Below are 13491 nucleotides of genomic sequence, written 5' to 3' on the forward strand. Positions count from 1 at the left end.
TAGGCCCAATAAAGGCATAGTGAGGTAACAATTGGAAGACAGCACGAACCAAATCCGCGGTCGTCATTCTCGTTGTGTAGAAATCCGTGTATGTGCGAATCTTCATCTCCGTCTAGGGTTTTGTCATTCATCTAGCTTCTTTGTTGTTCATTGCTCTAGATCTTCCTCTACGTTCGAATTCTTTTCAATCTCTTGCTGGAAAAGTTTAAGGTTATTTATATATTTTTTGCTACCGAGGAAGTAGGAAATGGAATTTGGAAAGAGAGGCAGAGATGACGGAGGCTTCTATGGCAATGGCGGCTTCAAGAAATCCAAGCAAGGTCATTCTGTTATCCGAGTATATTCTCTCTATATACGGTTGTGATCCGGGGGATGATTGTAGGAATAATTGGTGTTTTATGGTGGTGGATAATTGCGGTCTCTTTTCTGGTTTTTGTTGAATTTTCTTTTAACTGTGCTAATTGGATCGGTACCTTTCGAAATCCTTTATAACCAAGTTCATATTTTTAGATCAGTTCTTTGGTGTTCATATGTGTGTGCGCGCGCGCGTATATATATATATTAAAGATAAGGAAGAAGGGAAAATTATGGAATTTGAATTTGTGGACATATGTGTACTATTTCATTGTTGTACAGTTTGAGTTGGTGGATATGTTTTTCAAGAATGTCTTGTATATAAGAAACAAGGGTTCTGTCATCAGATTCTTTATTGTGAATAAGAACAATTTCAGCTCAATTTTACTTGCAAATCGGTCATCAGCGCGGTGATTATTTGCTTCTTTATTTATTATATGAACTTCTAGATAATGGTAATTAAGTCGTGAGTTAATATGATTATAGAAGCTTAAAGATTTAACACTCAGAAATTGTAACTGAGGAAGACCTTAAATGTTCTGCAACAGAATCGGAGTCCTTTACACCTGGTATAGGAAGCAAATCGAAGCCATGCACAAAGTTTTTCAGGTTCAAATCTTAACCTATCTAAAATTAAACGTTACGGAGAGCAATCCTCTGATATATAATGGTTGTAAAATGGAATTACAGATTTTCTTTTTCCTGTTACGGCAACTTTTAACTAATGTGTTGAAATCTAAGGTTTGTGAAGCAGGCTGTACTCTTCATTAATTGGTAATGACAGGATTTGATTGGAAATGGACGAATGAACTTATCGAATTAACAATTGCTCGGAGAAACTAAGCATCTGTTGAATGGAAATGGCTCTTAGTGTTGATTTCAGTGGCTTTTACAAGGGTGATTCAAAAGATCAACCACCAGATGCAGTTATCTTAAATTGAATTGGTTATGTTGGTTTTGTACTTTTGTGTTGAAAAATATTTTATAATTGTCGTTTTGTGATCACATAGACTATAGGGCAGTAAGTTAAGATTAAATTAGCTGCATGGGCCAATTGTTGAAGTAATTCTGTGATTATTCCATTCATGCGGAGATATCTTGTTTGTTTGATGGTGTTTAAATTATGATTTATGCCCGGTGGCATACATTCAGATCCTAGTTTCTCATGTTTGATGACCGTGAAAGGGAGATCCTGCCAAGTGGCGTATTTTAGCATATGGACCTTCATTTATGATAGGATACATTTTGCAAATGTTGTATTTGACTGAAATATATTTTATGTGTCTTATGGGTTATAATTTTGTGTCTTAAAATTTGTTTGGGGTTCGAGCATTTATGGAGGGTAGGTATAGGTGTATATATAGAAATCTAATTGTGTAAGCTGGATAGGTTCTTTAATGCGTATGTTCGGTGTTAAATAATGCACTAGAGGAATCGATTGCTCATTTTGCTCCGTTCTTGTGAGTCCATGGCTTTTAAAGGGGAGTTTATGATTTCGTAATTTGGTAATAGCTTCACATTATCATCTTAAATATGATAGCAACCTCGATTGCAATTCCAGGCTTGTAGGAATTAGCTTTTGAGCTGATGTAATAAAATTCATCTATATATATAAATATGCATATATATTTGGTCTGTTTTCGACGGATAGGTGCCACTTGTTCTCTTATATATGTCGATGACGTAGGAGTAATTAATGCTCCGATACTATGTTGGTTTTACTTATAGTTTCCTTTTTATTGACGTAAAGACGGATTCTTGATAAATTTGCATGATTCCAGTTGTTTGGAATCATGCAAATTTATGATGATCATTTGGAATCATGCAAATTTATGATGATCATGTTCATTACATCTGAGTCGGAACAGGAGAAAAGAAAATGTTATTATTATTATTATTTTTTTCGTTCTTCAGGATGAATATGAATATTTGATAACGTAGATTTAGTGTTTTTGTTGCACCATGTTTGACTTAACCTCCTAATCCTGTTTCATACATGTGCAGTCCTTCTGGATGCTCGTTCGGGGAGGGATGTCACTTCTCGCACTATATACCCGGGGGCATCAAAGCCGTCACTCAAATGCTCGGCACCAACCCCGCTCTCCCACCCACTTCCAGAAATTCAATAGCCTCTCCATCTTTCCCGGACGGATCTTCCCCACCCGCCGTCAAGACTCGACTGTGCAGCAAATTCAACACTCCAGAGGGTTGCAAGTTTGGGGACAAATGCCGTTTTGCCCACGGCCAACGCGAGCTCGGCAGACAATCCGCGCCGTCTTTTGAAGACCCTCATTCCATGCCCGGAAGATACGGCGGTGCTAACCCCAGATCAGCCTCCGGATTTGGAGCCTCGGCCACTGCTAAAATCAGCATCGACGCTTCCATGGCAGGTGCCATTATTGGCAAGAATGGCATAAACTCCAAGCAAATATGCCGCACGACGGGATCCAAGCTTTCTATAAGAGAACACGAATCTGATCCCAATCTTCGGAACATTGAACTCGAGGGCACTTTTGATCAGATCAAGCAGGCCAGCCAAATGGTCCGGGAACTCATAGTGAATATCAACGCGGGCACAGGAGGACTGCCCAGTAAGAACCCCATGTCGTTGTCGTCTGGCCATAACCCCGGGATCTACTACAAAACCAAGCTCTGCGACAAGTTCGCCAATGGCTCTTGCACCTACGGAGACAGATGCCATTTTGCTCATGGAGCTGAAGAACTGCGTGAACAACCGGCGATGATGTAAGTTATAGACGGTCAGTCAGTTCATCGATTTCGATCTTCTGGTTTAGATATATCATGTCTTGTTATGTGTTTGTTTGTGATTACAGTAACAAGAGATTATTCTGATTATCATAACTACTGTGTGTTGCTTAATTATGTATTGGCTGCTTTGAAAATTTTAAAGACTATCAATCTTCATATGTTCGTCAGTCTTTGCATTTAGTTTTAGAGCCTACATTTTATTTCTTCTCGTATTGAAATGCACAACTAGACTGAAAATTATACGACATTGAAATTTGAAATCATACAAATATTAAAAGCATTTTTGTGCAATTTCTGTCTTCTCTCAAGTCCGATGGGGGTCCTCTTTTTTATTCAAGAATTGATCTTCTTTTTAAACTTCATTCGTATTTTCAATTGCAAATCTCTTTTGATATTTTTCTCTTTTTAAAAAAAGATGATGTACTTAACACCAATTATATATAGAGAAATCAACGACAAAACGAAAGATACAACAATTGGTGTAAGTATAAACCCAAAATCTACTGCTAAAAATAAAAAAATCCTCAACCCAATGGCTAACAATCAATATAAATAATGGAACAAGTTAAAGAGAGAAATCGAGTTGGTTATAAATGAAAAGCCGATGGGGAAAGAATAGGCTCATCACATTATCAAATCCAAAACTGGGATACAAAAGCTGAGTTTGGTTACCTAAGTCGAATGAAATTAAGTTGTCTTCCTCTTCTTCTGCTTGCGATTGCGAGGCCGCGACTTCTTTTTGTTTTTTGGTGTTGGCGTAGGCTGTTTTCGCGTGTTCTTCGGTTCAGGATCACTATGTTCTTCTCCCTCATTGTCGCTGTCTTCACCAGAGCTGAGAATGAAATCCTCTACGATGTCTTCCTCCGTCGCCGTCTCTTCCAAGTGTTTTCTTTTCTTCTTAGCGTCGTTCTTCTGGTTCTTAGGCCTACAAACGCATAAGCAGCTGAACGTGTAAGTTTCGATTGTTCTACGTGGAGAACTTGAGAAAAGGTGTGAGGAGTACTTGGAAAAGCGCCCTTGCTGCTGATCGTCGCTGTTTTCTTCATCGTCTGAGCCATCGTTGTCTTCATCATCATCGTCATCGGTTATCTTGTTTCCAAATTTCGAAGAGCCATCTCCCACCAGGACACTGGATTGTACAGATTAGTCAAAAGAAAGCTTCTAAAAGTGTATAAGAACACAATAAAATTGAAGAAATACGAAGAGATTGAACGGCGGAATAAAACCTGGATTCCATCAATGCATCGGTTCTTTCTTTAGCTCTTTGGCGTAGAGTCGCGACATATTTCGACAGGGGGCTGTTGCCTGACTTCTTCTCATCCTAGTACATATCAAATACAAATTCAATTTCCAATATCCCACAACCTCAAAAATGGCAAATAAGCAAAAATATTCCTCGAAACATCTGAGGTTACTCATAAATCGCATATTTTAGCAAGCATTTTATCTATTATTTGTATATGCCGATAATAATATCAGAACAAGTGGATTTTCGGACCTCAAGGAAGGTTTCGGAAGCAGGGCTATTCGGCAAGAACGAGATTGTTGCCCGTTTCTTGTTTATGAACTCAGAATTTGCTTCGATCTGGAATGCAGTGAGCATAAGCGCTACGATGATCAGCAAAAATTGCATACACAAGTCAAACATGTCGAAGCTAAAATATTACAGACCTGACGGAGGAGATGCCTAATTTCGCGAAGAAACCTCTCGACCTTCACGGACTTACAGAAGTTTCTCAATCGAACACCAGGAACAAAAGCAAGCTCCATGAACCCAATAGAGTAACTCCACTGAGCAAGATGTTCCGCCAGCTCCTCAACGACAGAGAAAACACAAGACTCTTGAAATGCTCGGGTTTTCAAGGTAGATTTCCCGACCTGTTGCAGACAATCAAATTAGAATGTTTGGGATATTGTAAATGATCTAAACAACCAGTGAAAACCCTCTTTCACAGTACCTTCAAAATGGAAAACAAATCGACAGCTTTACCCACTCCTCCGGTGGGAGGTCTATGCAATTCTTTTATCTCTAACATATCCACCAGAAGAAGAGAAACGGGTATGAAGGAACCGGTTGAAGCACTGATTCGGTTGAGCATTCTCACACACCGCAATCTGAGGGGGAAATAACAAGCAGACGGGACTAAACGAGCAGCTCCGGTAATAATTTGAGTCAACGGATAAGCAAGTGGCCTCAATTCAGGATCCGAGCTGTAAGCACAAACCACGCTCGTCCAGAGCTCAAGGCAATTTATGAACTTCCACTGATAAACCTTTCTGTGAGTTTCCTGTGAGAAGTTACCGAACAAAAAGTCACGGAATTAAGAATGCATTAATAATTTAAAATTTTGAAAGAAAAAGATCATCCAAGACAATACCTTTTTGCTGGAACCCGAAGGTGCTTCCTTTGCCTTATCTTTCTTAGAAACGGACGGTTCATCCTTCCCCTTGGTTTTACCTTTCTTCTTTCTGGGCGAACATGTGAGAGCATCTTTCAATATCATGGCTAATTGTCGGATGTATGCGAAGGCGTGTTGATACGATGATGCAAGGTCCACGTGAAGAAGTTCGGTGAAGCAATTACTCAGGAACTGGATGTGTTGCAATTTTGTCGAATTGACAAAGTGGCAATTTATGATGAATGCTTTATACATTCCTTTGATGCAATCATCAAGGCAGTCGGAACCCAGCCGTATGCACGTGTCTCTCAAGAATAAAAAGGAGACAACTGGCAGTGCGCCGCTCCCTGTACCCCAGAAGTGAAGAGCAACCTGTAAAAATTAACATTGGACGAAGCATAAGCAATGGAAGCGACGGATCGAGCATCATCATGTCCATATGCACTCTTATATATCTAAATTCAAATTTTACTTCACTAAATATTATTGACAATCAACAATAACAAGAAACAACTATATTGCTCATGGACAGTAGTATTATAACTCTGATTAGCCCAATTATCGAATATTTCATTCATGAAGATATCAAGGTAATTAAGCATATAGAATTAAAGAATCGGAAAAAGTAACAGAAACATAACTCTCACAGTTCACGATCACCCAAAATTTCAAAATATGAATCCTAGTGGGTCTCCTTTAGTTAAAGATTAAACTTATACGATGATCGGACACATATTTCCATGAATAAGGGCATACCTTGATGTACTTTCTTTGGAGAGCCGGGAAGGCAGCTAGAAACAAAGACGAATACTTCAAACGCCTTAACACGAATGCTATCATTTCATTATCGGTCATTTGATTCAGAACATGGAGTGAGTTCCCAAGATATGACTTCACCAAATGATTATAATTCTTCCACCGTCTCGTCGGCATTAGATCCACAATCATCTCCTTCTTTCCCCCAGACTGGGGTAACTTCAACAATCCTCGAAAAATCCCATCCATTTCATTCAAAACAAATACCATTATTTTATTGAAAACACTGCTCGACATAGTGCTAAGTTTCGCACTCGGATCATCCCCAGCATCATCGCCGTAATGACAAGCGCTGCGAAAAGCCCTCAATAGAGATCGAATAGCCCCCAATTTTGCACCCTCACGGATCTCATTGCACCACGTATCAACCATATCACTAGTAATCACATTTTTGGAAGGCTTCACTTCCTTTTCAGCTTCATCCTCACTTTGTTCGACATTATCGACTTCAGTTTCTTCTTCCTCCTCCTCCTCGTCTGCCTCTGTTTGATCATTATCCTAAAGATGATAGAAACAGAACCCTATAATTAGATGAATCATAAAATCCAATACAAGCTGAAAACAAGAACAGATTTGTAGGCTTACAACCAAGTCCTCTTCATCAAATTCCAAGAGCTCCTTGTCATGTTCTTTCAAAAATTCATAGAATTCTGGATCCTGCAAACAAATACTTCCCACACTCAATTTGAATCCACAAAAAAAAAAAAAAAGAAAAAAATGATATCAAAAGACTATATATAACAAATTATATGGGAAAGAAATCACAAGAGTTTAGCAGCTAACGCACGATTGGAGGGGATTAGTACCTAAACAAGAACTAAATACACCTAATTACACATTAACACGGGTGAAACAAAGGGAAAATAGTTACAAAATAAATGAATTCGGGTGTGTTTGTTTGGGGGATTGGATTTCCAATCCACTATTCATTCCATTTTTTCCCCCCCAAAAATATCAAATCAAACACCTATTTTTCATTTTTTATATTATACTAAAAATCAATTTTACATCGCATGAACGCTTATTTATATCACGTCACGTCGTACAACTGTTCAAATTCAAAATTTTTACTGTTCAAATCCCAATTCAAAATCCAAACCCCCCAAACAAACACACCCTTCGCCGCAGCAGCCCAAGGAGATGACTATATATATATATATACACGTAAAACAAGCGAAACAACAAATTGACCTTCTCTTGAAGCTTTCTCAACGTCCCGATGTGCTCTTTAGCTTCTTTCTTCTCCAATCCGCCGCTTTTAGTTGCACCTCGTTCATCTTTCAATTTCTTGGCTGATTATACAAAAATTCAATAAATCGAACGCGGTTGGGCAACGGAGCAAAACAATTTCAAACATTTGGAGGAAATAATTCACTACATCTGAAAAATATAGCTATTAATAGATAATGAATTCCAAAGCTGCAGGGGAAACCCCAAATGTTAGAAAGAAATCAAACCTTTGTCCTTGGAACCCATTGAAGACGAAGCTTGGTGCTAGAGAATTGTTCCGCCGCAAAAACCTAGTTAGAATTGTTAGGGGTTTATCGCTATTCGGGTCGGGTTCAAATTTCCGGGTATCGGGCTCTATTATGTAGCATTGCCCAATGCGGTTCGAACCGCCAATTCTCCGGTTCACCGGCTTCTAACAATCGGAACCGCCATCGAACAAATCGTGAGATGCCGGCCGTTCATCTTTTAATCTAAAAATTAGGAAATAATTTTAAAAAATTGAATAAATATAAATAAAAATCGCGATTTGAAAGTTTGATTTTGGATCGACCTTTTAAAAAAAAAACTAAAAGTTCGAACCACGTAAATTTTAATTGGGCCTTGATTGATATTTTTATACACCATTTTAATGGGCTTATCTTTGGGTCTAAAAGAAACTACCTAGATGTTAAATATTGGGCTTATTTTGGATTAAATAGGCCTTTGAAAAACTATACTTCCTCCCGCCAAAAATATTAGTCAATTTAAAGTTGGAGCCGAAAATAAATATTTTATTTAAAAAGTAAAAAAATAAAATGATAATTATAAGTATTTTTAAAATTTTAATTAATTATTAAAAAGAATATAAAATTATTGATATTAATTATTAATAAGTGTTGAATATAGGGTAATAGCTAAATTATAAATTTTTTTACCGTTTCAAATATAGTACTATCTCCGTCCCACGTACGTAGCAGACACTGTAGACACGGTATTTTAGGAAGGATGTAATTAGTAGATAATTAAGAATATATTAGTAAAAATAATTATCCGATAATATAAATAATTATAAATTAAGATTAAAATAACTAATTAGTTTAATTAAAATTTTAAAAAAATAAAATTAAAAAGTTTAAAATGAGATTAAAGGGTGTAATTATTTTCCAAAAAAGGAAAGTGATATGGTATGTGAGACCGACAGAAACGGCAATATGGACATGGTATAAGGGACGGATGGAGTAATTAAATAAATTCAACGAAAATGACAAAAAAAGAAATTGAAAATAAAATTGAACAGACAAAAAAAGTAAATTTATTAGCATTATTAGTTAAAAAAATTATTGATTAATAATTTAACATCAATTCAGTAAGAATATTAATAATAATAATTATTCTTATTAGGAAATAAATCTAAAATTAATTATTGTTATTAATTAATTTTAATTACACACCAACCCCTTCTGTCATCAATGTTAATAATTGATTTTAATGAATATTAGTAAATTGAACAGTAAAAGATAATAATACAATATTTAAAAATATAATGCAATGATTATATAGTAATAATAAATATGCAAGTCTAATAATTTCACTAACCATATATATTTTATGCAAGTCTAATAATTTCACTAACCATATAAATTTTATTGTAAACAATATAAATGTGGAAATAAATTTAAAAATTCACCTACCCACACATTAATTGCTTCCTCTTAGTTACTATTACTAAAAATTGTAATAATTACACGTACTTATATATTAACAAAAAATTGAAATATAAATGCACCAAATCCATAATATCACTATTATGCTATTTTTCGATTTTTCAAGATTTTTTTTACAATTAATTATATCTTATCACAAAAATTTAAATCAAATACCTACCTTCTATTATATATATATATATATTATATTTAAAATTAATTTTACATTCAAAATATTATAATATATTTACATTCAAATTAAAAAATTTTAATATTCTAAAATTTAAATTTTAAATCGAAACTCTTGAACAAACACAATTGATTATATATATTATTATTATTATTATTATTCAACTATCACACTTATTCATAAAAATATATTATTTTTTCTCACAAAATATATTTATACCAAAACTAAAATACAAAATCCAAAACAAAATGTCTATTCTAAAATTTTTTACTATTCATATTTTTTCTAAAAAAAAAAATATCAAATCAAACGTATATTTTTATATTATACTTAAAGTTTAATTTTACTTTCAAATTATTATATTAATAGTTTATTTTATATATCACTTAAACAAATAATTCAATCTAAAATTTTATTATTCAAAATTTAAATATATTCACATAAACAAGCCTTGTATCATTTGTGTGTGTAATATATTATTTTCTTTTAGAAAATATGTAGAAATTTTTTGTAAAAAGAATCAAATACTTATTCACCCATAATGTATTTCTTGAGCAATCATTCGGCTACAACAATAAATTATTTCATTTTTAATGTTAACATATGCTTAAATTTTATTTCATTCATCGTATATCATATCGTCCGACTGTTGTTAAACTTGACTAAGACATTTTTAATTACAATACATGATTAGGAATGCCAATAGTTTTACGTAGACTTATTCGAACCTGATCGATATAATTTGTATTAATTAAATATACAAATTTTTGTGTTGAAAAAAAAAAGAAAAAAAGAAGAAGAAATGAGTATTATCAATATATATATATACACAGACATGCATGCATACGTAAAAGTTACTAACACACACACATATCATAAAATTTGGATTAAATTTAAAATTTATGTCTTCAAAATATATTCAAGATCATCTGCTAATCGATCAATTTCCATCACTTATAAAATCAACAATATTTTCTCAATAATCCGATAAAAATATATATTTATATATATATATATATTTTCGATAAACATTGTCAATGTTTTTAATTTGATATTGAACGTTATATTCGTTAAATTACATAGTGACAATCTTTGTTTGTAAAACTTAAAACAATTTAATTAAACTTCTTTTTATACGAGCAAGTTTAACAATGCAATGCTCAACAAAACTACACACTATAGAAAACAAATATTCATAAATATATTAATATTTATGAAATTATGTTAAACTTAGGGTTGGTTGGCTTAAAAAAGTTGTGTGACTTTTTGTTGATATTTTAAAAATAAATTTAATTGCAGCATGCTATGTTTGAAATGAAAATGAGTGTTAGAAGCACATTTTTTTTTTTCAATAAAAATATGCACAAGTAAACATACTTAGCATTCATCATCCTCACTATCATATGTAATATTTTTAAGGGTAAATTGGTTTTTTAATTCTGTATCTTACTTTTTTTATTATTTTAGGATTTTAAGTGGGTCATGTCTTAAAATAGTCCTGTAAGTAAAATTTTTTCGCTAAAATGGTCATCCGGTGCTGGACTCGTCACGCTAGTCCGCCGTTGCTGACAGTTTCCGATAGGACCGCGATATGGTGCATCCAGATGGAATGAGTCCCGACATTTGCAAAGATCTTTCGCTGACACGGCTGACATGTCATCGCCACGTAGATTCCATGTCAGCGACACGTGGAATTTTTTTTTTATTTTTTATTTTTCAAAATGTCTTGGTAAACTATTTTTTGTCTCGTATATATATATGATCTCCTTTATAATTTTTAGGACATTTAAATGAACTATGTCTGAAAATAGTCCTGGAAGTAAATTTTTTTTTGCTAAAATAGTCCTCCAATGTGGCATCTACGTGGCGATGACATGTCAGCCGCGTCCGCGCCACGTCAGCAACGAAGGGCCAACGTGGCGAGTCCGGCACGGGAGAACCATTTTAGCGAAAAATTTAACTTACAGGACTATTTTCAGATAGACTTCACTTAAAGTCCTAAAATGATAAAGGGAGTCAAATACATGACTAAAAAAAAACAGTTTACCTTATTTTTAATATAAGTTAATCTACTAAGATTTTTCGGCCATGACTTGCCATAAATTTTTATTGCTTTAATTATTTGAAACGAAAAAGATAAAATGAAATTAATTCATTTTTTATCATAAATTAACGGCGTAATGATGCTGTCAATAATCCGAAACATTTCATTAATGCCACATTTATCTGTCCGCCTATAAAATCCACCCGTCTCGTTTCTCCAAAGGGCGCATTGCGTTCAGATTCATACACTATTTCCCTCATTTGTTCAAGCAAAGATATAGAAGTAATGGCCGAAAAATTCAACTTGAATTGCCCTCCAGAAGAAGAGCATGAATCCGAGGAACTGGATTTGACACTTCGACTAGGAGGTCCATATGGAGAAGTAAAAAAGTCTGAGGAACTGAAGAGCACAACACATAACCTTGTAGGCAAGTTAGGAGGTGCACAATCTTCCTTTGGGAAGGTATGCTTTATAAATCATTGTATTAGAGCATAATAATATTATTTTATTAAGATTTGATAACAAAACGATTATTATCTCATGTGATTAAAAAATTACATGAGATCTATTTGTATTTTGTAAAACTCTATGCATAAACTTTATTAATCAGTTAAATTTTATCGAAAAATATATTTCACGTGGTAGGACTGCAACCTAGATGGGTGGATCTACTTAGTCAAATAAGTAATCTCGATTACAGTCCTTACACATGAGATATATTCTCTATTAAATTTCGATAGATAAAATATTATGTTTAGAGTTTTACAAAACAAAAACAGATCTAATCTTATTTCTTAAGCACAAGGAATAATTAAGTTTAGTAAGATCATTTTAGGGGGTCTTAATCAAATGATTATAGATCGTTGTTAATGTTGTTGTTGTTATGCTCAAGCTAACGAATGCTTTTATTCATAGGGTGATATTTCAAAACTCATAGAGAATTCAGACGAGACTGTAGAGATTCCCAATGGATCTACGATATGGGCAACCACTTTTAGCCCACTAGTTGGGACCAATCCCATTGGCTCAACCATTTTACCATTCCAACAAGAATTTGTGCCTAATCGAAGCATGTCCCGCAAGAGACCTATCACCGATGTTCATGAGGAGGAAGAGACTAAGGCTTGCGATATTTGCGGCAAAAGTGCAACTCCTTTGTGGCGTAGGGGCCCCGACGGGGAAGTATGATCTACTATATTCTATATCAATTAAATTTAAAACTATAAAATTAAGATTGTGATTATTCTAATACAATGTCTTCATTACATTTGTAGAACTTCTGCAACGCCTGTGGCTTGCGCATGTCCCGTGCCAACAAACGCAATTGAGAGGAGATGGATGTTTGCCCGCGAAGCTGTGATAGCGTGTTGGATGCATGATAATAATGTTTTAGAACATTATTGTGTTATTTGGTTTATTTTGTTGAATTTCCTAAAAGATTGTTTGCTTTGTCAAGCAATGAAGTTTGAACATTTGTCATGGACAATGGCACCATTGTTGTCATCTTTAATTATATTTTTAATTGCCATTCTATTGTTGCTAATGATATTTTGGTATACCTTTAGCATGTTCTTTCTCCTTTTTTTTTTTTTTTTCGCTTGATAAATGTTTTATATGATTGTAGATTAGCTCTATATATAAGCCAACACAAACCTTTCAAGATTGTTTAGATCACACTCGTCTGTGCATTGGGAAACTTCTCCGAAGGTAAAATCTCATGAAATTGCCCTAAAATTAAAATGTCTCACCTTGCAGTTCTTTCAAGTAAGTATCTGAAAAGAAAATACATCTTGTTGATATCAATAGTTTAATCAATATATAATCACTATGGTATTACACATTTATCATAATATAGCTTTTCGTATTTAAATATGTTTTTGTTTCAAGTATTTAAATTATATTCCATATACTTCTCCTATCAACCCTCCTTAAAAGAAAAAATAAAAAAAAGAGCTATACGAGCTAGTTATGATGTTGATTGGAGTAATCAACATAATGCTGATTAGC

The 13491-nt window shown here is 34.1% G+C and overlaps 2 protein-coding genes across 4 annotated transcripts; one reads left to right on the forward strand and one right to left on the reverse strand.

Annotated features, from left to right (window-relative positions):
- The first annotated feature begins 47 nt into the window (after positions 1–47).
- LOC127242913 (zinc finger CCCH domain-containing protein 14-like) lies at positions 48–3290 on the forward strand. Its single transcript, XM_051262646.1, has 3 exons — positions 48–320; positions 903–963; positions 2359–3290. Exons 1-3 carry the CDS (start codon positions 248–250, stop codon positions 3101–3103), a joined length of 879 nt encoding a protein of 292 aa, XP_051118603.1. The 5' UTR covers positions 48–247; the 3' UTR covers positions 3104–3290.
- On the reverse strand, positions 2356–7915 carry LOC127242912 (nucleolar complex-associated protein 2). Of its 3 annotated transcripts, XM_051262644.1 has the most exons (12): positions 7796–7915; positions 7530–7630; positions 6924–6995; positions 6279–6836; positions 5502–5894; positions 5082–5411; positions 4795–5001; positions 4622–4708; positions 4350–4444; positions 4127–4252; positions 3796–4048; positions 2356–3076 (listed from the first exon to the last, which is right to left on the reverse strand). In XM_051262644.1, exons 1-11 carry the CDS (start codon positions 7812–7814, stop codon positions 3811–3813), a joined length of 2226 nt encoding a protein of 741 aa, XP_051118601.1. In that variant the 5' UTR covers positions 7815–7915; the 3' UTR covers positions 2356–3076; positions 3796–3810. The 3 variants fall into 3 exon arrangements, with proteins under 3 accessions (XP_051118601.1, XP_051118602.1, XP_051118600.1); XM_051262645.1 differs by lacking the exon at positions 2356–3076 and having other exon boundaries at positions 3625–4048; positions 6927–6995; XM_051262643.1 differs by lacking the exon at positions 2356–3076 and having other exon boundaries at positions 3625–4048.
- Positions 7916–13491: the final 5576 nt, after the last annotated feature.

Source organism: Andrographis paniculata, unplaced genomic scaffold, assembly GCF_009805555.1.
Source record: "Andrographis paniculata isolate CXL003 unplaced genomic scaffold, ASM980555v1 Contig89END, whole genome shotgun sequence".
Classification (NCBI taxonomy): domain Eukaryota; kingdom Viridiplantae; phylum Streptophyta; class Magnoliopsida; order Lamiales; family Acanthaceae; genus Andrographis; species Andrographis paniculata.